Genomic DNA, 26106 nt, shown 5'->3' with positions numbered 1-26106 from the left:
GTTCTGATTTTTGCTTTAAATTGTTGTCTTTTTTTCTTTTTTTTTTGGTGATGGAGTTTCGCTTTTGTTGCCTAGGCTGGAGTGCAATGGCACAATCTCAGTTCACTGCAACCTCCACCTCCCGGGTCCCAGTGATTGTCTTGCCTCAGCCTCCTGAGTAGCTGGGATTATATAAACGCCCACCGCCATGCATGGCTAATTTTTTGTATTTTTAGTAGAGATGGGGTTTCACCATGTTGGCCAGGCTGATCTGACCTCAGGTAATCCACCCACTCCCGACCTCAGGTAATTCACCCACCTTGGCCTCCCAAAGTGCTGGGATTACAAGTGTTAGCCATTGTGCCCGGCCTCTTCGTTCCTTCTTGTAGGTCTCAGTTTCATCTGGTATCATTCCCTTCAGCTTAAAGAATTCCCTTTAGCACTTCTTTTCATGCAGATTCGGTGATTAATTGTCTCAGTTTTTGTTTACCTGGAAGTACCTTTATTTTACTTTCACTAAAAAAAAAAAAAAAAAAAAAAATGGTTGGGAATGGTGGCACATACCTGTAATTTCAGCATTTTGGGAAGCTGAGGCAGGCAGATCGCTTGAGTTCAGGAGATTGAGACCAGCCTGGACAACTTGATGAAACCCTGTTTCTCTTAAAAAAACAAAAAACAACCCCCTCCCCACCAAAAAAAAGCTTTGTTGAGATACAGTATATATACTCTAACATTCACCTGTTTTAAGTGTACAGTTGAATGATTTTTAGTATTTATGGAGCTTTGCAGTCATTGCCACAATCTGGTTTTAGAATCTTGTGGCCTTTTGCAGTCACTTCATATCTTTCTCCTCCCCATCCTCAGACAGCCACTAATCTACTTCACTTCTATAGATTTGTCTATTCTGGATGTTTCTTGTAAATGGAACCATACAATATGTGGTCTTCTGTCTTTTACTTAGTCGGTTTTTGAGGTTTGTTCATGTTGTAGCATCTGTCAGTAGGAACCTCATTTCTTTTTGTTGCTGAATTTGTATTTCATTTTATGGATGTGCTATGTTTATCCATCTGTTGATGTATGTTTGGTCTTCCACTCCTTGGAAATTATGAATAATGCTGCTTTGAACAAGTTATTGTGAAGATATGTTTTCATTTCTCTTGGGTAGTTAGATAGGAGTAGAATTGCTGTCACCTTCTTGTTTTTTTGAGACAGGGTCTCACTCTGTCACCCATCATAGCTCATTGTAACCTCGAATTTCTGGGCACAAGTGATCCTTCCATCTTAGCCTCCAGCCTCCTGAGTAGCTGGGATTACAGATGCACATCACCATGTTTGGCTATCCTCATTTTTGGAGAATATTTTTGCTGGGTATAGAATTCGGGATTGAATTTTTTTTCTTTCTTTTCTGAGACAGGGTCTTACTTTGTCACCCAGGCCAGAGTGGTATGATCTTGGCTCACTATAACATCCACCTCCTGGGTTCAAGTGATTCTCATGCCTCAGCCTCCCGAGTAGCTGGGTCTACAGGCAAGCACCACCATGCCCAGTTAATTTTTGTATTTTTAGTAGAGATGGAGTTTCTCCATGTTGGCCAGGCTAGTCTTGAACTCCTGGCCTCAAGCAGTCTGCCCACCTCAGTCTCCAAAGTGTTGGGATTACAGGCATGAGCCACCGCACCTGGTCTGATTTTTTTTTTCTTAAAGTGTTATTAACAATGTCATTCCTCTGTTTTCTGGCTTCCATTGTTCTGATTAGAAGTCAGCCATCAGTCGTATTGTTCTATCTTTGTATATGTTGTATTTATTTTTTTTCTCCATAAAGTTGTTTCAAGAGTTTCTCTTTATCTCTGCTTTTCAGCAGTTTGATTATGATGTTTTCTTTGTATTTATCCTCCTTGGAGTTTGCTGAGTTTTTTTGATTTGTAAGTTAATATTTTTCACTAAATTTGAGAAATTTTCATCTGTTAGTTTTTCTTCTTCTTCTTTTTTTTTTTTTCTTGAGACAGAGTTTTTCATTCTTGTTGTCCAGGCTAGAGTGCAGTGAATGGTGTGATCTCAGTTTACTGCAACCTCTGCCCCCAGGTTCAAGCGATTGTCCTACCTCAGGCTCCCAAGTAGCTGGGATTACAGGCATGTGCCACCACACCTGGATGATTTTGTATTTTTAGCGTGACAGGTTTCACCATGTTGGCCAGACTGGTCTTGAACTCCTGACCTCAGGTGATCCCAGCCAACTAATGTGCTGGGATTACAGGCATGAGCCACTACACCCAGACCATCTGTTATTTTTTCAACTTTTTTTCTTTCTCATTCTGTCTCTTCTTCTTAGGAGACTTTAATTACATGTATTTTAGATCACTTAGTATTGTTCCTCAGGTCTCTACACTGGATAATTTATTTTGATGTTTCAGTTTATTGTCCCTTTCTTCTACTGTCTCAATCTGCGATTAAGTTCATTTAGTTAAGTTTTAAACTCAAACATTGTAATTTGCAGCTCTAGAATTTCCATTTGAATCTTTTTACATTTTAATTTGTTTTTTAGAAACAGGGTCTCACCATGTTGCCTGGGCTGGGCATGAAGTCCTGGCCTCCAGCTGTCTCCCTGTCTCAGCCTTCCAAGTAGCTGAGATTGCAGGTGCAAGCCATCACATTTGAGGCTGATTCTTTTTTTAAAAAATAGTTTCCTTTTCACTACTAAGATGCTCCATTGGTTCTGTTATTTTGACGATGTTTTCCTTTAAGTCCTTGAATATGATTACTATAATGGGTGCTTTGAAGTCCTTGCCTGCTGATTTCAATATGTGAGTCATTTTGGGATTTATTTCTATTGACTGTTCTTTTTCCTCCTTAAAAATAGAGCACATTTTCCCGCTTCTTTGCATGTCTAGTAATTTTTTTAGTATATATTGGACATTGTGAATAATACGAGTTGATTTAGTTATCCTTATCTGAAAAGTGTTGCTTTTTGTTGTAACAGGCAGTTAAAATATTGGCTGATTACCTTAAAATTGTGGAGACTTGGTTTTATATTTTGTTAGGATATGTCCCTACGGTGTTTACTGATCCTCCCTGACTTGATAGAACTCAAATTCTAAAATGTCTCTCTTATATTTAAGTGTTTGGGGCTCTCTTTATGACTTACTCCTTTTGAAGATTTCTCCCCTCAATTTCCAGCTGCTCTGGTGGTCCTGAACTCCATCTTCTGGCATCTCAAGCCAAGAGGACTGTGGCTTTTTGCTTGCATTTTAGCTACTTTGTTCCAAGGGGACTCCCTGGGCTGGTAGTGGGAGATTAAAGGGGTTCCTCAGGGGAACAGCTGATCTCACTTACTGTGTTTTCTTTCTTTTTTTTTCTTTTTTTAGATGGAGTTTTGCTCCGTCGCCCAGGCTGGAGTGCAGTGGTGCAATCTAGGCTCACCGCAACCTCTGCCTCCTGGGATCAAACAATTCTCCTATCTCAGCCTCCAGAGTAGCTGGGATGACAGGCGCACACCACCACACCCGGCTGAATTTTTTTGTTTGCTTTTGTTTTTTGAGACGGAGTCTTGCTTTGTCACCCAGGCTGAAGTGCAGTGGCACAATCTTGGCTCACTGCCACCTTTGCCTCCTGTGTTCAAATGCTTCTCCTGCCTCAGATTTTTGTATTTTTAGTAGAGACGGGGTTTCACCATGTTGGCTATGCTACTCTCAAACTCTTGACCTCAGCTGATTCACCTGCCCCAGCCTCCCAAAGTGCTGGGATTGTAGACGTGAGCCACCGTGCCCGGCCTTGTGTTCCTTCTTACAAGGGTGAAGTTTCGTCCAATTTCTGCTTGCTTTTCTTTTTTTTTTTTTTTTTTTTTTTGAGACAGAGTTTCGCTCTTGATACCCAGGCTGGAGCGCAATGGCGCGATCTCGGCTCACCGCAATCTCCGCCTCCTGGGTTCAGGCAATTCTCCTGCCTCAGCCTCCTGAGTAGCTGGGATTACAGGCACGCGCCACCGTGCCCAGCTAATTTTTTTTTTTTTTGTATTAGTAGAGACGGGGTTTCACCATGTTGACCAGGATGGTCTCGATCTCTTGACCTCGTGATCCACCCGCCTCGGCCTCCCAAAGTGCTGGGATTACAGGCTTGAGCCACCGCGCCCGGCCTACTCTGCTTGCTTTTCAGCCCTCTCCAGTGCTTTCAAATGTTTTTTTTCTTTCTAGAATTTATGGTGGCCTTTAAACATCTCATCTAGACGTAGTATCTTTGTGTTTTTAAAATAGTATGTTGCACTCATAGTTATTTAGGCACATGATTTTTTTCCTTCTAGTTATGTATTACATTACATGAATCTATGTATTATAGATTAACGCCAAGACCCTGTGGCTTAAAACAGTCATTTTATTATGTTTATTAGATTTTATGGGTCAGGAATTTGGAAGGGGCACAGCCAGGATGATGCATCTCTGTTCTATGTATCTGGTGCCTTACCTGGGAAGGCTCAAACTTTGGGGGATATGCTATGGCTGGATAGCAGTCACCTAAAAGTGTCTTTACTTACATGTGTGGCAATTAATGCTAGCTGTTGCCTGGGACCTCAACTGGAACTGTGGGACAGAACACCTATAAATGGTCTCCTTACAGCATGGTAGCCCAAGCATTAGTGTTCAGAAACCCAGGCAGACACTCCATTGCCTTCTGTGACCTGATCTTGGAAGTTGCATGGCAGAAGTTACATAGCATCACTTCCTCTACTGGTCAGCTAGTCTTTATTGTTGACCCAAATTCAAGGGTATGACATAAATCTACCTCTCAATGGAAGCAGCATGAAATATTTTAGACATGTTTATTTCATTTATTTATTTATTTTTGTGACAGAGTCTTGCTCTGTTGCCCAGGTTGGAGTGCAGTGGCATGATCTTGGCTCACTGCAGTCTCTGCCTTCCAGGTTCAAGCAATTCTTGTGCCTCAGCCTCCTGAGTAGCTATGATTACAGGCGTGTGTCATCATGTATTTCTAGTAGAGACAGGGTTTCGTTATATTGACCAGGCTGGTCTCGAACTCCTGGCCTCAAGTGATCTGCCCACCTCGGCCTCCCAAAGTGCTGGGATTACAGGCGTGAGCCACTGCGCCTAGCTCCTAGACATGTTTTAAAACCATAGTGCTCATTTATCAAATAGCAACCTCCCCCATGTGTCCTAGCATAGTCCTATATACATCTCAATTAGGTACTTGTTGAAATATTGAATTTTTCTTAACTACAGTAGAATAGGACCTAAAGTAAAGTTGTGTATAAAGCTTTAAGAAAGGAGTAAGAGGTGGGTGGATCACCTGAGGTCAGGAGTTCAAGACCAGCCTGGCCATCAGGGTGAAACCCCATCTTTAAAAAAAAAAAAAGAAGAAAGGAGTAAGGTATTAGACTGTTAAAAAACATTTTCTTAGGTTGATTAGCTTTTGTCTTTCTGTTTGTAGGATACAGCATTTAATGAAAAATTTATGCTTAAGAAGTAAAAATGGCAGGCTTCCTAGATAATTTTCGTTGGCCAGAATGTGAATGTATTGACTGGAGTGAGAGAAGAAATGCCGTGGCGTCTGTTGTAGCAGGTATATTGGTAAGTGAGAAAGACTGGTTGGTGACATTTATGCCTTACCTTTTGCTCTGGAAATTAATGTTGATTTCTTTGAACTGAGAATGGCGTTCCAGAACTATTTATTTCACTATTGTTTTGTATAAATAATTATCAGAGTTCTAGATACTATTGCCGAACAGAATATGGTAGGCCCTGGATTCATTTTGACTTTGTAAATGTGTATTTAATATCTTTTCCTCAGTTCCAGTGATAATATAATTATTATAGGCAATGGCATTTTAAACTTAGTGATACAATATGTGATACAGTTCTGCATGCAGTACTTTAAGATCCTTAAAGGCTCAGAATTTGATGTAACCCAAAATTATTGTTGTGACTTATTGAAGGTTAGACAACAGTGACGGCACTCTGCAGTTAATGGTAACAACCTTTGGCTGCATTAGAACTGAAGCCCTGCAGTGACTCTAGGGAAGAAATACTATCTCTGTTTCCTCAGCTGCAACACTGACGAACATAAGAGGAAGACATTTGTGAAGGAAACTATTGTTTAGTTTTCTTTCCACAATTTTTTAAACTTTTTACTATTGAAAATGAGAAGCATAAAACAAAAAGAGAGAATGGTATAAAGGTTCCATCTCCTCTTTTATTCCATGTACCTATTATCCAGCTTTAAAAAAAAAAAACAACACCCAAAATCAGGACCTATCTTGCTTTATAGTTCCATCAACCACTCCCTGTCCGCACTGCTTTTTTTTTTTTTAAAAGAGATGAGATCTTTCTTGCTATGTTGTCCAGACTGGAATACAGTGGCTATTTACAGGTGTGATTACAGTGTACTACAGCTTCAAATTCATGGCCTCAAGCAATCTTCCTGGTTCAGTCTCCCAACTAGCTGGGACTACAGATTCACACTACCATTCCTGGCTCCCACTGCATTTTTTGGAAGCAAATTTCTTTATCTGTTTACATTTTAAAAATTCATCTCTTTCAGTGTACAGTTTTACACCCAAAGTCCAATAGAAAAACAAAATGAAATAAAGCAGAGCAAGAACTAATGATCATTGTGAAGCAATCTGCTCACTGTAGCCTCCGCCTCTGACTTCCCAGGTTTAAGCAATTCTTGTGCCTAAGCGTCCCAAGTAGCTGGGAGCCCAGCTACGCGCCACCATGCGCAGCTAATTTTTGTATTTGTATTTGAATTTTTTCGAGACGAAGTCTTGTTCTGTCGCCCAGGCTGGAGTGCAGTGGCGTGATCTCAGCTCTCACTGCAGCCTCCGCCTCCCAGGTTCAAGCAATTCTCCTGCCTCAGCCTCCTGAGCACCTGGGATTACAGGCACCCACCGCCCCACAGAGCTAATTTTTGTATGTTTAGTAGAGTCTCCAACTCCTGACTTTCAGGTGAGCCACTCTGCCTGGCCTTGTATTTTTAGTAGAGATGAGGTTTCAACATATTGGCCAGGCTGGTCTCAAACTCCTGACATCAAGTAATCCACCTGCCTTGGCCTCCCAAAGTACTGGGATTACAGGTGTGAGCCACCAGTGCCTGGCCTCCATGCAGAATTCTTTTTGATATTTGTAAGTTTTTCCTGCTCTTTATGGTCATTTAACTCTACTTATTTGTCTAAGAAATTATTTAGCAACTTGTCTATTTTAAGTCTGTTCAGCTTAATTTACATAGAAACATTACATTCTACAAACCCATGTTCAGTTATACAATATTTAATTAAATTACATAATTAAAACTAGCAGGCTTAAGTGGTTTTGGAGACTTGATAACAGTCTTGGTAAGCATACAACTCATTTGTGGGAGCGAAAGTGCTTGGGCATATTAAAAGGAATGTTCTCTAGAAAGAATGGAACACATCAGGTCATTAGGGAGTAGGTTATGTTGGAGGTTAAGAGAGTTTCTACTGCATGTAGCAATGGTGGATGAAAGAAGCAGATAATCCATTTCCAAATAATAAATATGTCTGTGTGTACTGAGAGTGGAACTTCAGAATCTTATATAGATTTGAGTAGTGATGTTCACCTCATCTGCTATAAAGCATAAGGGTAAGATGGCTTATGCCTGTAATCCTAGTGCTTTGGGAGACTGAGGTAGGAGGATCACTTGAGATCAGGAGTTTGAAACCAGCTTGGGCAGCATAATGGGACCCTGTCTCTACAAAAAAAAAAATTTTTTTAAATGAGCCAGAGTTTTGGCATGAGCCTGTAGTCCCAGTTGCTCAGGAGGTGAGAGGATTGCTTGGGTCCAGGAGTTTGAGGTTGCAGTTAGTTTAAGTTCGCATCACTGCATTCCAGCCTGGCTACAGAGGGAGACCCTGTCTCTTAAAAACCAAAACAAAAAACAGTAAGTAAACAAAGGATTCTTATTTTTTACATTTTAGCATCCAGATTTCAAAGTAGAAATATTTTAGTTTTAATTTATGTGATTGTTTTTTCTGAGACAGAGTCTCGCTCTGTCGCCCAAGCTGGAGTGGAGTGGCACAATGTTGGCCCACTGCAGCCTCCACCTCACGGGTTCAAGCAATTCTCCTGCCTCAGCCTCCCCAGTAGCTGGGACTACCAGCACACTCCACCATGCCTGGCTAATTTTTGTGTTTTTAGTAGAGACAGGGTTTTACCATGATGTCCAGGCTGGTCTGGAATTCCTGACCTCAGTTGATTCACCTGTGTCGGCTCCCAAGGTGCTGGGATTATAGGCATGAGCCTCTGCCCCTGGCCCATTTATATGATCTGTAGGACAAAAGGAATGTTAAAAAGCAGGTATTGTGCTAGCAAGAGTTTTAGTGTTTCAATGACTGGGGCTGTGTTTTAAGTTTTTTACAGGCTGGTGGATAATGATTGATGCAGCTGTGGTGTATCCTAAGCCAGAACAGTTGAACCATGCCTTTCACACATGTGGTGTATTTTCCACATTGGCTTTCTTCATGTAAGTATGAAGATCATTCTCTATTCAAGATGATTTTTCTAAAAATATTTTCCCCTTAATGTGCAGTGCTCTCTTGAATAACTTTTTAATTTAATTGATAAATTCTTTTTAAACATAATACATACATAATTCCCATTTTATTACAATTTTTTTTTTGACCAAGAATGAGTGCTGGATTTGGTCAAATATCTTTTTAGCATCTGTAAAGATTATCTTATGATTTTTTTTTCTCATATTTTTAAAATCTGGTCTGTTATGTATTTTCAGTTCCAAGATTTTTTTTTATATTTTAATACCTCTTAATATCAGGATGCATCTTACAGTCAGTGGCATCTTAGAATTATAATCGATAACATTTTTATTTCTTGTCAGCATTAAAAAGTAATGGTGTATCTTAAAATTGATGGCCTCTGAGATTTAATAAAACATGTTACATTTCTGCATTTTTTAGTAGTAAATCATCCCTAGGTGTTGTAATACACTCAACTTATACCTTGGAGTATTATTATTATTATTATTATTTTTGAGACCAAGTCTTGCTCTGTCGCCAGGCTGGAATGCTGTGGCGCCATCTCAGCTCACTGCAACCTCTGCCTCCTGGGTTCAAGTGATTTTCCTGCCTCAGCCTCCCGAGTAGCTGGGACTACAGGCGCATGCCACTACGCCTATCTAAATTTTTTGGTATTTTTAGTAGAGATGGGGTTTCACCATGTTGGCCAGGATGGTCTTGATCTCCTGACCTCATGATCCGCCTGCCTCGGCCTCCCAAAGTGCTGGGATTACAGGTGTGAGCCACCACGCCTGGCTGGAGTATTATTATTTTTTTTTTAGTGTGCTACTTGACTGTGTTTGGCCTCAAAGAGATTTGTTTGTGGGTTTTTTTTTTTTTGAGACGGAGTTTCGCTCTTGTTACCCAGGCTGGAGTGCAATGGCGCTATCTCAGCTCACCACAACCTCCGCCTCCTGGGTTCAGGCAATTCTCCTGCCTCAGCCTCCTGAGTAGCTGGGATTACAGGCACGCACCACCATGCCCAGCTAATTTTTTGTATTTTTAATGGAGACGGGGTTTCACCATGTTGACCAGGATGGTCTCGATCTCTTGACCTCGTGATTCACCCGCCTCGACCTCCCAAAGTGCTGGGAGTACAGGTGTGAGCCACCGCGCCCAGCTGGGTTTTGTTTTTTATTAAATTATTTTTAGGTTTATATTATTTCATTTCATCAAAGAGCTTGGAAGCTTTTGTTTGTTTGTTTGTAGAAGTGATTTATTTAGAGAGAGAGAAACAGGAGGAGAGAGAAAGAAACAGTTAACTCTCACACTGAGTGGGAGAATCCAGAAAGATGGAATCCAGGAGAGAAAAGCAGCTGTCACACTGAGTGGAAGGGAATAGAAAGATGGAGTTTAGGAGGGGAAAACAGGTTTCCATGAGAGAGTGTGGAAGGACTCCAGAGGGAAAATCCAGGATGGAGGAAAACAGCTCCCACAAGAGTGTTCGTGGAAGGGGATCCAAACATGGAGTCCCAGAAGCTTTTTTTTTTGAGACAGAGTCTCGCTTTGTTGCCAGGCTGGAGTGCTGTGGTGCTTAATGTAGAGAAATCTTGGTTAATTGCAACCTTTGACTCCCTGGTTCAAGTGATTTTCCTGCCTCAGCCTCCTGAGTAGCTCAGATTACAGGCATGCACCACCATACCCGGCTAATTTTTGTATTTTTAGTAGAAATAGGTTTCACTATTTTGGCCAGGATGGTCTTGATGTCTTGACCTCGTGATCCACCCGCCTCAGCCTCCCAAAGTGCTGGGATTACAGGCATGAGCCACCACTCCCAGCTGGAAGCTTTTTATGGATGTCTTTTAACAATTAAAAAAAAATATTAAACATTAAGATTACATTTCCTTATACTGTCAGGAGGTTTTTTTTTTTTTTTTTTTTTGAGACAGAGTCTCACTCTGTTGCCGAGGCCTGGGCTGGTGTGCAGTTGTGTTATCTCGGCTCACTGCATCTTCCACCTCCAGATTCAAGTGATTCAAGTGATTCTCCTGCCTCAGCCTCCCGAGAAGCTGGGATTACAGAAACCCACCACTATGCCCAGATGCTAATGTTTTTGTATTTTTAGTAGAGATGGGGTTTCACCATGCTGGCCAGGCTGGTCTTGAACTCCTGACCTTGCGATTTGCCCGCCTTGGCCTCCCAAAGTGCTGGGATTACAGGTGTGAGCCACCCTGCCCAGCCAGGAGTTTTAAAAAGGTTATATTATGGAAAATGAAACTACTTATATCCATTCTGGCTGCTAAAAAGCAATTCCTGCTACAATTAATATACCTTGCTCTAACAGAAATCGAAGGGGAAGCTGAATAAAGTGGGCTTATTTATTATACATAAACTGTGTTTTCTCTGCGCTTACGAAATGGATCATAGAAAATTACCTGACTTTAAACACAAAGAGAAATTGTTTAACCCTTGATCTTAATGAGAACCTTAAAATGGTATAACACTGAGTCATTCATGTATAAATGTGAAATAGACAAAGAAACCAGAAAACTGGCATCTTTTGTATAATCTCTGGAGACAAGTGATAGAAATCTCTTAAAATAAATGTATTTTCTGGATGTACTTTATGAAAATAAGATTAACATTTCTATCCACTAGCATTTTTATTAGGTTAAAAGATATGTTAAATTATTCAGATACTGACTTTAGTTATGAAATAATCTGTTTTCCTTCTAAGTGATAATGTAAATATTTGAGTATTTTAACAGCAAATACTGAAATTCATTTGATGATTTTGTACTGTTTCTAGGATAAATGCTGTCTCCAATGCTCAGGTGAGAGGTGATAGCTATGAAAGCGGCTGTTTAGGAAGAACAGGTAAAGATTTTGAGTTTTTAATGTGTGTTAACAAAATATAAATTTATCAGCAGAAAAAAAGCGTCTCTTGTGAGTCTTTATTCAGGACTGGTAATAATTATATAGGATATTTTTTATTTGCTTTAAAAAAAGTTTTGGTGTTATTCATATCCTTAAGAAAGTTAAAGTTATTGCTAGAAGTTACTGTTTTTGTCATGTTATACTGCCAATGATACCGATAAACAAATATTGCTATTCAAATGGATCTTGGACTCCAGTGCTAATGATGGATTTATTCTTATCCCAATTGTTGACCAATAATGTTACTTACAAGATGGCTGACTATGATTATTGCCAGGAAAATAATGAACACATTAGGGGATCTAACCTAGGACTACAGTGTCTTTACATTCACTTCTGATCACCTGAGTAGCTACCCACAGACTGCAACAAAATTGTTGAGAAGAAAGATGCTATTTGTCTACACATAAATTATTTTTTTGTAATTTGAATTCTTTTGAATTGTCATCTGATTGTATTTTTTAAAAAGTTACATTGTAATGTGAAGAAATTAAGGTACAGTGGGCTTAAATAACTTGTTCAGAGTCACAGAGCAAGTACGTGTTGGAGCCGGGAGTGAACACTGACAGTCTGGCTCCAGAGCCTGTGCTTTTAGCCACCATGCTATGCTTGTTTCCCATTGAGAACTATTTTTCTTTTTGTTAGCTTAATTGAATATAATTAAAGTACAATAAAATTCACTTGTTTATTTACTTTTGAGATGGAGTCTTGCTCTGTCGCCAGGCTGGAGTGCAGTGGTGCAATTTCGGCTCGCTGCAACCTCCACTTCCTGGGTTCAAGCACCTCCCACCTCAGCCTCCTGAGTAGCTGGGACTAAAGGCTTGAGCCACCACGCCCAGCTAATTTTTGTATTTTTAGTAGAGATGGGGTTTCACCACATTGGCCAGGATGGTCTTGATCTCTTGACCTTGTGATCCCCCTGCCTCAGCCTCCCAAAGTGCTGCAATTACAGGCATGAGCCACTGCACCCAGCCTATTTATTTATTTTGAGATGGAGTCTTGCTGTGTCTCCCAGGTTGGAGTGCAGTGGTACGATCTTGGCTCTCTGCAACCTCCACCTCCTGAGTTCAAGTGATTCTTCTGCCTCAGCTTCCCGAGTAGCTGGGACTACAGGCGGTGTGCCACCATGCCCAGTTAATTTTTTGTTATTTTTAGTAGAGATTGGGTTTCATTGTGTTAACCAGGATGGTCTCCATCCTGACCTTGTGATCTGCCCACCTTGGCCTCCCAAAGTGCTGATATTACAGGCATGAGCCACTGCTCCTGGCCTCGTTAATTAATTATTTTGTTATTATTATTAATGTTTTTTCTTTTTTTTTTGTATTATTATTTTTGAAACAGAGTCTTACTCTGTCACCCAGACTGGAGTGCAGTGGCACGATCCTGGCTCATTGCAGCCTCCACCGTCTGGGCTCAAGTGATCCTCCCACCTCAACTACCCAAGTAGCTGGAATTATAGGCACATGCTGCTGTGCCCAGCTAATTTATTTCTATTTTTTGTAGAGACAGGTTTTGCCATGTCTCTACAAATCACACCTGCTATCACACTTGGCTGATTTTTTGCACTTTTAGTAGAGACGGGGTTTTACCATGTTGCCCAGGTTGGTTTCGAACTCCTGAGCTCAGGTAATCCTCCCTCCTTTGCCTCACAAATTTCTGGGATTACAGGTGTGAGCCACCATTCCTGGCTTTTAAGGATTTTTTAATAGTTCCTTTATTCATATTAGATAAAAAATATGATTGAATATAATTTAGAGGTTGTATTTCTCCAAACAACTAAACATTACTGTTTAATTCTGGAGATCTGCTTAGTATTGTAATAAAATTTAGATATCATAGAGGCCTATTTCTCTCAAATATCAGCTGTTGTAACCATGATGAGCTCTGATCAGTGCTTCTTCATTATCTGGTGTCTAAAATGAATCTATTCACTGGTAACAAAATATTTTCAACTGAGGCAAATTTAGTTTTCTGTTATGGAAGTTGGCTAGAATTTTATTTTTACTTCAGCAGAACGTTGTTCTCCTTCCACAGGTGATGGGGCTGTCAGTATACTTGTGAACAGGTTCTGGTGCAAGTGTTAACCTGCTTTCCTAAAAATGTGTTGAATCTACTCAAGTGTCCAGATGATTACATTATTGAGATCTAGAATTTTGTTCAATGCAGGGTTGAAGAGATGCTTCTGATTTTGAACTTTTCAAGAATATGTGGTACAGATTGGCTGCCTCAGCCATAAAAAGGCCTGAATATACTCCTAAAGAATGGCCATTATTTGTACCATATTGAGTAATGGTGTGATTTTAGAAGCTTACCATTGATTAAAAAGGGGCATATTATTCCTTATTCATTTGAAATCTCTCATTCCTATGTGGTGATGGCTGTCTAGAATATATATGCTACTTTTAATAGAGCAATTACTTTGATAATATATACAACAGGGTAATTTTTTAGTTAGGGCATTCATTTCTCTAGTAAGTAAAAAGGTAACTTTCTTTTTTTCTTTTGATGAATGGTTTAACTTCTTTTAGTTTCATTTTTTATCATCATTAACATTAACTTACAGCAGATTTATATAAATATATGACTATCTAACATATGTATAATATATATTAGGCTAACAGGGTTCCTAGTATTATATATTTCTGAGACATTAGAGAGCTGCAAAAATGAGCAAAATCGTAAAGCCTCTTCTCCATACAGGTGCTCGAGTTTGGCTTTTCATTGGTTTCATGTTGATGTTTGGGTCACTTATTGCTTCCATGTGGATTCTTTTTGGTGCATATGTTACTCAAAGTAAGTATGTAATCTTCCTATATTTTATAAGAGAGATTCAGATATGTCTTTTATATTTGGCTTACTCTACCTTGAGTACAATTTAGTCTAATGATTCAGCTAGAGTGAAGATACTACTCTGTGTGAAGATACATTAGTTGTTTAATAAAACTTGTCAGTGGGAACACTTAGTGCAGTAGGATAGTCCTGGTTAGGAAATCCAAGCCACTGACAAAGCCTGTACCTCTCAGCTGTCTCCAGACTTCCTGCTTTCCTTCCTTACTTTAGACAGCCAGGCTTTTATGCTAGAGGCCCATTCCTTGCAGTAGAAAAAATGAGAAACCAGTACAGGTGTACAGTCCCTTATATACAATTCTAAAATCCACAAAATGCTGAAAATCAAGTTATTTATAACTAGTTTGGCAGCAAAACCTGACCTAAACTGACATAGGGCTCACTATGGTCTTTATCCCATTTAGTGTAAGTATTCAGATGTTTTATTATAGGAATGAATACGGATATATTGGATTATAGGATGTTTGTCCCTACCCAGCTGGTGATGCTATGTAATATATGTGCTTTCCCTTACTGTTCTTAAATCTGAAGAACTCTGAATTATAAAATATATCTTGCCCCAGGGATTTCAGATAAGGGGTGTAGACCCTTTATCTAATAATTTATGGATTATCAGTGGATAATCTTTCTTTTCATTAACACCGTCTCTCTCCAACCTAATCCTGTAATTTTTTTTTTTTTTTTTTTGGAGACAGAGTCTTGCTTTGTTGCCCAGGCTGGAATGCAGTGCCATGATCTCGGCTCACTACAACCACTGCCTCCTAGGTTCAATTAATTCTCCTGTCTCAGCCTCTCAAGTAGCTGGGATTATAGGTGCATGCCACCATGCCCGGCTAATTTTTGTATTTTTTTTAGTAGAGACAGAGTTTCACCATGTTAGCCAGGCTGGTCTCGAATTCCTGACCTCAAGTGATCGGCCCACCTTGGCCTCCCAAAGTGCTGGGATTACAGGTGTGAGCCACCGGGCATGGCCAGTCCTGTAGTTTGTTTGTTTTTTTTTTTTTTGAGACGGAGTTTCGCTCTTGTTACCCAGGCTGGAGTGCAATGGCGTGATCTCGGCTCACCGCAACCTCCGCCTCCTGGGTTCAGGCAATTCTCCTGCCTCAGCCTCCTGAGTAGCTGGGATTACAGGCACGTGCCACCATGCCCAGCTAATTTTTTGTATTAGTAGAGACGGGGTTTCACCATGTTGACCAGGATGGTCTCGATCTCTTGACCTCGTGATCCACCCACCTCGGCCTCCCAAAGTGCTGGGATTACAGGCTTGAGCCACCGCGCCCGGCCTGTAGTTTTTAAGTCACAGGTACAAGGGGAGTTTTTTAAGCGCGAGACTGAAGACATATATGTGTACCCTTTATACAGTGTACCCTTTGTACATGTATGTGTACCCTTCACATATATGTAGCCTACATATATGTGTACCCTTCATACCCTTCTTACAATACCCTTCATATTGGATCCAGTATATCCATATTCATTCCTACAATAAAACATCTGAATACTTACACTAAATGGGGTAAAGACCATAGTGAGCCCCAAGTCAGTTTAGGTCAGGTTTTGCTGCCAACCTAGTTATAAACAATTGATGGAGTGGGATGAGCTCTTATTACACCATTCTGAGTTTTCTGGCTGTGCCTTGTGCCATAGCTTTTCATTCACGGTAGTGTTGAAAAACAGAACCCAGTTTCAAAAGTGTCTCTGGAAGTGTTGGAAGACTGTTTCACTGGCCCTCTTCCTTTGCTGCAAAGATAGGAGTCAGTTTCAGAGAACACAATTTATTCATCCTCTGACTCCTCTGCCTCTGGAATCTTTCTTTGGCTAACTGTCACATCTCCTTGTCCTGACCCACAGCTGATTTTTGAATACTTTTTATAGTATCAATTAAGTCTCATAGTTTGATCAGTATAAGATCTTTGGAATACCTTTGTTTTTCCTTTGTCTTTCACTTGGTACAAAATAAGTCAGATTACAAGAGGACAGTGGTTGGCTAATGCTTAAATAACATTGCTCATCAACTATATCTAAAACGTGTTTTTTAGTTAATTAAAAATACTGCTAGAGCACACAGTTCTGGTATGAAACTTATCTGAAGGAAAATGCTTTTTTAAAAATAGCTTCATTGAGATGTAATTTGCATACCATATAATTCAGCCATTTAAAGTATGTAGTTCAGTGTTTTTAGTATTTTCACAGAATTGTGCTACCATCACCACAATCCAATTTGAGAATATTTTTATCGCCCCCATACCCATTAGCAGTCACTCTCCATTACTCCCTTCCCCTAGCCCTTGTCAGCCACTAATGTACTTTCTGTCTCTATAGGTATATCTATTTCATATACATGGAATCTTATAGGAAAGTGTTTTTTGTTGTTGTTGTTTGGTTTTTTGAGATGGAGTCTGCCTCTGTTGCCCAGGCTGGAGTGCAGTGGCATGATCTTGGCTCACTGCAACCTCTGCCTCCCAGGTTCAAGCAGTTCTTTTGTCTTAGCCTCCCATGTAGCTGGGACTGCAGGTGCATGCCACCATGCCCGGATAATTTTTCTGCTTACAGTAGAGATGGGGTTTCACCAAATTGGTCAGGCTGGTTTCGAAGTCTTGACCTCAGGTGATCCACCTACCTCGGCCTCCCAAAGGGCTGGGATTACAGGTGTGAGCCACTGTGCCCAACTGGAAAGTGTGTTTTAGACTCATTTTATCCCTGACTCTAAGAAGGATGGGCCGCTGTCACTGATTTCTTAAAAGGTCTCCATAGTTACGTTAAAGAAAAACTCCAGATAAATTAACAATTTGAGCAAAGAATGATTCATGAATCGAGTAGCACTCAGAACCAAGAAGAGTTTCAGAGAGCTTCACCCAGCAGCATGAGCAGCTATAGGCTGAACAGAAAGCAAAGTCAAGAATTGAGATTGTCTTGTTATAGCAACAGAAAATGGACTTAAGAAAAAAAAATAATAATAAAAAAGAAAAAGATAATAATTTAGATTGTTTATAGCTATGTGTCTTATTTATGCATGGTCTCATCAGTTGGCTGCTTGGGATTGGCTAAAGCTTAGCTGTTTGTGATTGGCTAAAATTCAGTTATTACAAAAATATATCCTTAGGTTTCAGTCTGTTTTCATAAGTTAGGTTGGGGGTCATACAGGAACTCAGAGTAGGGAGGTAGCCTCAGGTTAATGGCCTCTTATTTACTTTAGCAGTTGAAGTGATGCATGAACTTTACAGTTTCTATAGTGAAAACAGAAATAAATTGCCATTTCCTCAAAGTATGTAGGGAAATGGTGTTTGCAAAGGCTGTACTCTTGTTGACTATATCTTTTTTTTTGAGATGGAGTTTTGCTCTTGTTGTCCAGGCTGGAATGCAATGGCACGATCTTAGCTCACTGCAACCTCTGCCTCCTGGGTTCAAGCAATTCTCCTGCCTCAGCCTCCTGAGTAGCTGGGATTACAGGCGCCTGCCACCATGCCCAGCTAATTTTTTGTATTTTTAGTAGAGACAGGGTTTCACCATGTTGGCCAAGCTGATCTTGAACTTCTGAACTCAGAGGATCCACCTGCCTTGGCCTCCCAAAGTGTTGAGATTACAGGCGTAAACCACCGAGCCCAGTTGATTGTATCTTAATATTTAAAGAACTAGTACATATTGATAAATTTCTTGATTGTGAATTTCATCTTCCTGTTTCAACAGCATTGCTCATTTAAATATACTTTTCTTTTTTTTTTTTTTTAAGATGGAGTTTCGCCCTATTGCCCTCCTTAGGCTAGAGTGCAGTGGTGTAGTCTTGGTCTACTGCAACCTCCACCTCCTGGGTTCAAGCCATTCTCCTGCCTCAGCCTCCCACGTAGCTGCAATTACAGGCACCTGCCATCACACCCAGCTAATTCTGTATTTTTAGTAGAGACAGGGTTTCACCATGTTGGCCAGGCTGGTCTCAAACTCCTGACCTCAAGTGATCCACCTGCCTTGGCCTCCCTAAGTGTTGGGATTACAAGCGTGAGCCACCATGCCTGGCCTAAATATACTTTTCTATTTGTAAAGTGAATATGACTTTATTTCAGAGAGCATTTCTAGCACGTTTCAAGTCTTTTACTGTGCAGATTTGCTTGAACTATTAATATTCGTAATAATAGCTAACTTTTATATACTACTTTATAGGATAGATACTGGTCTAAGCACTATTATAGAGTCGCTCATCTAATTCTTACACTCTAGAGTAGGTGCTATTACAATGCCCATTTTACAGGTGAGGAAATGAAGATATGCTGAGGTTAAATTATTTGCCCAAGGTCATATATTTAGTCAGTGGTATAGATAGGATTCAAACTTGTGTCTGGCTCAAACTTGGAGCTCTTAACCATGCTTCTGTATTGTTTGCTGTGATATCAAGAGCTCAGAATTGAACCAGTTTCTTCATCCTGTCCAGTATTTTTTAATCTATATTTATAGTTTTACAAAAGTTAATCATCCACAAAAATTTAAGTAGTTTCCATTTTGTTTCTTTTCTCTTCCTATAAAGATAGTAACTCCTGGATAGATTGAGTGAAAGAGAATGATGATAAATTGTAATTATGATGTTTATATCTGACATATTTGCATAATAAAACTCCTGGATTGAGAGCCAGGCCCTGTGGTGTGTGCTTGTAGTCCCAGCTACGTGGGAAGCTGAGGCAGGAGGATCACCTGAGCCCAGGAGTTTGGGCTGTAGTGTGCTGTGATTGTGGCTGTTAGTAGCTGCTGCACTCCAGTCTGGGCAATGTAGTGAGGCCCCATTTCTTTAAAAACTAAAATAAGCCTTTTGAATTCATGAAAGAAAATAACAGGCTGTTTAAAAGTTTAAGAATTTAATTTATATATTTTTACGATTTTGTATTTCAATATTGGCCGTAGGAGGCAAAGGAACAAGTTACTGCTTTCTCAGCAGGTTTGATGTAGCTAGAACCAGCAATTACTTGAGACAAAAAGAAAACTTGATAAGTTCATTGACTTTTATCCAGAGTAAGAGCAGTCTTTTGTTTTGGGGGAATGAAGTTGGCATTTTCTTCTTTCAATTTCATTATAGATGTCTTAGAGTTAATGAATAATAGCAGTATGTTGTAATACACAAAATGTGTCATTATGAAAGGCACTGATACTTTATACTGCCATTTGCCTATCTAACCTTCTAATCTGTTTTACTTTATATATGTAGATACTGATGTTTATCCGGGACTAGCTGTGTTTTTTCAAAATGCACTTATATTTTTTAGGTAAGTTGTCTAATTTCTTAACCACACCTATAACATTTACAGAAATGTCAGCTTAATTAAGGCAGCATATACATGGAGTACATATAAATCCCATGGATTGGTTACAATGATAGAACTTATTTTATTTTATTTTTATTTTTTTTAAAGACAGGGTTTCACCATGTTGGCCAGACTGGTCTCAAACTTCTGACCTCAGGTGATCTGCCTGCCTCAGCCTCCCAAAGTGCTGGGATTTTTAAAAGGTGAAAATTCCACTGTTACATAAGAGTAGACATAGGCCTTTTAACTAGGGGTCTTGCTGTATACCAAGACTTTAGCTGGATGCTTTATATATTTTATAGTTTTTTTTTTTTTTTTTTGAGATGGAGTCTTGCTCTGTCACCCAGGCTGAAGTGCAGTGGCACAATCTTGGCTCAGTGCATCCTCTGCCTCCCAGGTTCAAACAGTTCTCTGCCTCAGCCTCCCAAGTAGCTGGGCTTACAGGTGCCTGCCACAACGCCCGGCTAATTTTTTTTGTAGTTTTAATAGAGATGGGGTTTCACCATCTTGACCAGGCTGTTTTGAACTCCTGACCTCGTGATCCACCTGCCTTGGCCTCCCAAAGTGCCGGGATTACAGGTGTGAGCCATTGCGCCTGGCCTTATTTACCTTGTAAGTTCCCATTTAGGCCAAGTGCAGTGGCTCATGCCAGTAATCCCAGCACTTTGGGAGGCTGAGGTGGCTGGATTGCTTGAGCCTAGGAGTTCAAGATCAGCCTGGGCAACATGGCAAAACCCTGTCTCTACAAAAAAAATATAAAAATTAGCTAGGTGTGGTTATATCTGTGGTCCCAGCTACTCAGGAGGCTAAGGTGGGAGAATTGCTTGAGCCTGGGAGGTCAAGGCTGCAGTGAGGCAAGATTGCACCATTGCCCTCCAGCCTGGGCAATAGAGTGAGACCCTGTCTCAAATAAATAAATAAAAGTAAATAAATAAATTCCCATTTAATTATTTTAAATATACATCAGATGGTATTCACATTTTATTTATTTTTATTTTTATTTATTTATTTATTTTTGAGACGGAGTCTCTCTCTGTAGCCCAAGCTGGAATGCAGTGGTGCAGTCTCGGCTCACTGCAACTTCTGCCTCGGGACTCAAGTGATTCTCATGCCTCAGCCTCCCGAGTAGCCGGGACTACAGGTGCCTGCCACCATGCCCAGCTAATTTTTTGTATTTTAGTAGAGACGAGGTTTCACCATGTTGCCCAGGGTGATATTGAGCTCCTGAGCTCAGATCTGCCTGCCTTTGCCTGCCTCGGCCTCCTGAAGTGCTGGGATTACAGGTGTAAGCCACTGAGCCCAGCATTATTCCCATTTTATAGATGAGGAAATAAGGCTTAGGGCTTGCTTTAGGATGCCTAGCTAGTAAATGAGGAGCTGGGATTTGAATCCAGACTGCTGCTTGCATAGCCTGTGTTTTGTTAAAAAGCTTTGTCAGGCTCACTGCTTCACTTGACCAGCCTTTTGAAAAACAAAACAAAACAGGTAAAGTACCTTTATTAAGAAAAAAGGAAAAACTGGAATTAATACATGGAGGCCATGTATGGTGGCTCATGCCTGTAATCCCAGCACTTTAGGAGGCCGAAGTGGGTGGATCACCTGAGGTCAGGGGTTCGAGACCAGCCTGGCCAACATGGTGAAATCCTGTCTCTATTAAAAATACAGAAGTTAGCTGAGTGTGGTGGCATGTGCCTATAATCCCAGCTACTTGGGAGGCTGAAGCAGGAGAATGGCTTGAACCCAGGAGGCTGAGGTTGTAGTGAGCCAAGATCGTGCCGTTGTACTCCAGCCTGGGAACCAGAGTGAGACTTCATCTCAAAAAATAAAATAAAATTAAATTAAATTAATCTGTCCATTGTCACTTTGGAGAATTAAAAGAAATAAATTAATCTCTACTTCTGCAGTGTCTAATCTACCATGCCAATTAATTTTTCATCTGAGACATTGTATTTTCTATCTGTAGAAGCTTGATTGGGTCTTTAAAAATATTTCTGATGTCCTTCCTTAACATGCTCATGCTCTCTTTCACCTTCTTGAACACAGAGTATATTTATAGCTATCTCGGGGTCCTGGTCTAATTGCCTGTGCATTTCTACATCTGTTTCTATTGATTAAGTCTGCTTCTGTTTATTCTTCATTTTGGATCTGTTTTCTATTATTTGGAGCTTTGCATGTAATTTGTTGGGACTGGATCATTTGCTAGTCCTTTAAATGTTTTTGAGCTTTGTTTTGGGATGCAGTTAGGTGACTCTGAAACAATATGATCCTTTTGTGTCTTTTAAGCTTTGTTATAGGCAGGATGAGAGCAGCTGTAGTCCAGGACTAATTTGTCCCTTACTAAGGCAGTCATACCCTTTGAGTGTTTCGATGCTCTGATGCTCCATGTATTCTAAGGTTTCTCCACTTGACTTGTGAGAATATGACCTCTCTTCCAGCCTTGTGGTAGCTCTGGGACGTGTTCTCTCCAGTGGTTCTTTCCTTTCCTCGGGTAGTTTCTTCTTGTGTATAGACTGATCAATACTCAGCTGCAGACTCGAGGAACACTCCCTGCAGATCTCCTGCGTTCCCTCTGTGTGGCTGTCTGTACGCTGCTTGGCAAACTCTTGCCATGTGGTCTCTTCCAACTCTCAGGAGGAGATGCTGTACCTGGATTTCCTCTTACAGCCTTGACACTCTTGGTTTTGAAAGATGTTTGGCAGTTCTGCTGTCTTATGTGCTGTCAGTCACATGTCTTTGGCATGTAATTGACAGCCTTCAGGGATATAATAAGTTATCATAAAGACATTTTAGGCAGTCTCTAGAGATTAAGTTCGAATTCAGCACTTTGTGGTGGTAGATGAATCCACATACATGACAGTTGGATGAATAGAAACCTTGTATGCTCACGTAGATTGTGACAGCCATGTCAGCTATGTGCTCTGCCCAGAGGCCAGCACGTTATCAGGCAGCCTGTGTGCTGGGGCCTGTTCTAAGCTCCGGGGTACAACCTCTTTTATTTACATCTCTGGTCACTCCTCTGTTTCCTTTGCAAGCTGATCCTCCACTCTCTGGCTACTACCTTTTGAAATCTCTTAAAGCTCTGTTCTTGGCCTTAAGAAACTTCTTGTTATTTTTCTGTCTCTGGGTGAACTCATGTATGCTTAGGACTCCCAGTTATTGCTTATGTGCCAGTGAGTCACAAATGTTCCTTTCCAGGTCTAAACCGTATGTCTAGGTTCCTGCTTAACATCCCTTCTTGGGTTGCTGACATTACAAATCCAGAACATTCAGTATGCCCACAGCTCAACGCATGGCCCTGGAGTGTCCCATCTCTCTGCTCCCCACTCCTTATCCCCACTCTCACTTTGCTGAGATAATTCCCACTTTTCTTTTGGATCTCAGTTCAGTCACCACTTCTCAGGAAAACCTTTCCTGACCTCTATAACTAGGTCTGATCCTTATGTTTCACTCTTAGGATACTGTGTAACTCTTGCTTATAGCATTTTTTTTTTTTTACAGTTGGAATTTTATATTTATTTGATTGTCTTGTTATTAGATCCTTAGCTCCATTAGGGAACACATTTGTCTGGACTCACAGTCTCATCCTAGCACTTAGCCAGGTGCTTGATACATAGCCAGTTCTCAGTGCACAATAATTATTTGTTAAAGGAATGAAGAATTGCAGCATGTTCTGTTGTAGGGTGCTTCAGTTATTGTACTTTAGATATGGTAGACTCCTAGGTAAAATGGCCCTAATACCTGTCACTATGAGAAATGTCTCTGTCTCTTTTTTTAATTCATTTTTGTTTTTGTTTCTGAGTCATAGAGAAATGTCTCTTCTCCTTACAAGTTTCCTGTATAATAACTTTCCAGGCTTTAAAAAAGAATACAGACCAGGTGCGGTGGCTCATGCCTGTAATCCTAGCACTTTGGGAGCCGAGGTGGGTGGATCACCTGAGGTCAGGAGTTCAAGACCAGCCTGGCCATCATGGTGAAACCCCATCTTTAAAAAAAAAACAAAAAACAAAAAAAAAGAATACAGTTATGCTCAGCCATCATGGTTAACAGACTGCTTTACAAAATAAGCAAATTGAGACCAACACTGCCATGATGTTTAATTTAATTTTAAAAATGGATAGAAAGGAATCAGTGAAGTACCTGTCAAAGCATATTGAGAAAATGAATTGTGTTGCTTGCTCATCTGTTTTTTCCTCATGATTTGTTTTCCTATCTTTCTAGCACTCTGATCTACAAATTTGGAAGAACTGAAGAGCTATGGACCTGAGATCACTTTTTAAATCACATTCTCCTTTTGTTATATTCTGTTTGTAGATAAGTTTTTTTTATCTCTCAGTACACATTGCCAAATGGAGTAGATTGTACATTAAATGTTTTGTTTCTTTACATTTTTATGTTCTGGGTTTTGAAATAGTTTTATGAAATTTCTGTTCTTTTTCATTGCATAGACTGTTAATATGTATATAATACAAGACTATATGAATTGGATAATGAGTATCAGTTTTTTATTCCTGAGATTTAGAACTTGATCCGTTCCCTGAGCCAGGGTTATATCATCATGTCATTTTAGAAGTAACCACTTTCTCTCTGGCTGGGCATGGTGACTCACGCCTGTAATCCCAGCACTTTGGGAGGCCAAGACAGGCAGATTACCTGAGGTCAAGTTTGAGGCCTGCCTGGCCAACATGGCGAAACCCCATCTACTAAAAATACGAAAATTAGCTGGACGTGGTTGTGGACACCTGTAATCCCAGCTACCTGGGAGGCTGAGGCAGGAGAATTGCTTGAACCCTGGAGCGGAATTTGCAGTGAGCTGAGTTTGCACCACTGCACTCTAGCCTGGGTGACAAAGTAAAACTCCGTCTCAAAAAAAAAAAAAAAAGTAACCACTCTTCACTCAGTATCTCTAATTTCTGAAGATGTGCAAAAAATATAGCTTCATATATCTGGAATGAGCACTGAGCCATAAAAGGTATTTCAGCAAGTTGTAATTTATTTTGGCCTAAAAATAAGGTTTTTTTGTAAAGGAAAATGTTTGTTCTTATGTATTGAAGAAGTGTACTTTTATATAATGATTTTTTAAATGCCCAAAGGACTAGTTTGAAAGCTTCTTTTAAAAAGAATTCCTCTAATATGACTTTATGTGAGAAGGGATAATACATGATCAAATAAACTCAGTTTTTTATGGTTACTGTAAAAAGACTGTGTAAGGCAGCTCAGTACCATGCTTCTCATAAAAGCAGCTTAAATTATCCACTGGGGTTATCTTTTGACAACCTGCCATTATCTGATGTTACACAATTCAATAGCAAGCAAGTTTGAGACAATCGCAGTTTAAAAGCATGAACCATATAACAAAAAGTGGAATAGTTAAAGATAAAGCATTTCTTCCCAAAGGAAATTATCAGCTAGTGAAAAATTAGGCATTTCATTTCAGTTCCGAACTGCAAGTCTCTCTTCACTCTAGCTCTCAAGCTTTGGGTGAATGTTCCTGCGAAATACATCTTCAACTTGGAAGTTCATACTCCAATCAAAAACTCCTTTTACTGAGTTTGCAGTACTGTATTTGCACTGTTTGTATTCCTCTGGGCCTTTATTGCTACTTTTGCATTCCTTTGTTACACAGATTTTATGTTGCACTTTGTTCTCCAGTGGGGTGTCGTAGAGCCTTGGTTGTATGAATAATACCAGTGGTAGTGTCCACAGCTCACATGCAAGCCCATTTGGCATCACTCCTCTCCTCTCTCTCAGAGGATTTATTGTGCACAGGGTATGAAGCAGTTGTGGAGCGCTGTGCCTTTGTCAAGATACCATCTCGTTTGATGACTTCTTTCTTTGCTGTTTTTCTTTAAAATGTTAGCAAGCTCTGTCATGCCTCTAGCAAATTGTAAGACTAATGATTTGTTTCCACCCTCATAACTTGTTGCAATAAATATTACTTCTCATGCCGTTTAATATTGTTGTTTGTTGGAGAAAATGAACCATAAAAATTGATTTGCTATTCAGTTTTCAACTGTTCAAGTATACCCAATTAAAGATGCAGTTAAGTTTATAAAACAAGAAATAGACTTGTAAGATGCTCATGTGAAGGTTATTGAAGGTTTTCCTGAAGATTGACTGGAAATGGTGGCTGTTTTTTTCTATTTTTGACTGTGCCATGAATTTTTTTTTTTTTTTGAGACAAGATTTCGCTCTTGCCTAGGCCGGAATGCAATAGTGCAACCACAGCTCACTGCACCTTCAAACGCTAGGGCTCAAGCAGTCCTCTCACCTCCACCTTCCAAGTAGCTGGAACTGCAGGTGCGTGTCACCATGCCCGGTTAGTTAAAAAAAAAATTGTATTTTTGTAGAGAAGGGGTCTCATGCTGTTCAGGCTGGTTGAACTCGTGGCTTCAACACATCCACCTGCTTCAACCTCACAAAGTGCTAGGGTAACCGGCATGAGCCACCACACCCAGCCCTGAATTTGTTTTTTAGCTGTGAGCAAATCACTTAGTTTTCTGTTCCCTCATTTTAAAAGAGATTATGTTAGTATCCATTCTTACAAATATTATGAGTCAGAAAAAGCAGAATCTTTGGTAATCAT

General features: G+C 40.1%; 1 protein-coding gene across 1 annotated transcript in view; it reads left to right on the top strand.

Annotated features, from left to right (window-relative positions):
- TMEM50B (transmembrane protein 50B) overlaps positions 1-25470 on the top strand; it is a 35116-nt gene extending 9646 nt beyond the window's left edge. The window contains exons 2-7 of the mRNA XM_012446217.3: positions 5415-5554; positions 8353-8465; positions 11264-11331; positions 14092-14184; positions 19427-19484; positions 23742-25470. Of these exons, the coding sequence (XP_012301640.2) occupies positions 5456-5554; positions 8353-8465; positions 11264-11331; positions 14092-14184; positions 19427-19484; positions 23742-23787 (477 nt within the window). The 5' untranslated portion in view covers positions 5415-5455 and the 3' untranslated portion in view covers positions 23788-25470. The remainder of the gene's footprint in view (positions 1-5414; positions 5555-8352; positions 8466-11263; positions 11332-14091; positions 14185-19426; positions 19485-23741) is intronic.
- Positions 25471-26106: the final 636 nt, after the last annotated feature.

The sequence above is a fragment of the Aotus nancymaae genome, unplaced genomic scaffold, assembly GCF_030222135.1.
Source record: "Aotus nancymaae isolate 86718 unplaced genomic scaffold, 86718_ANA_hifiasm-v0.15.2.pri h1tg000022l_1, whole genome shotgun sequence".
Taxonomy (NCBI): Eukaryota; Metazoa; Chordata; class Mammalia; order Primates; family Aotidae; genus Aotus; species Aotus nancymaae.
The sequence above is the reverse complement of the archived record's forward strand: the minus strand, read 5'-3'. Positions and strand labels throughout refer to the sequence as shown.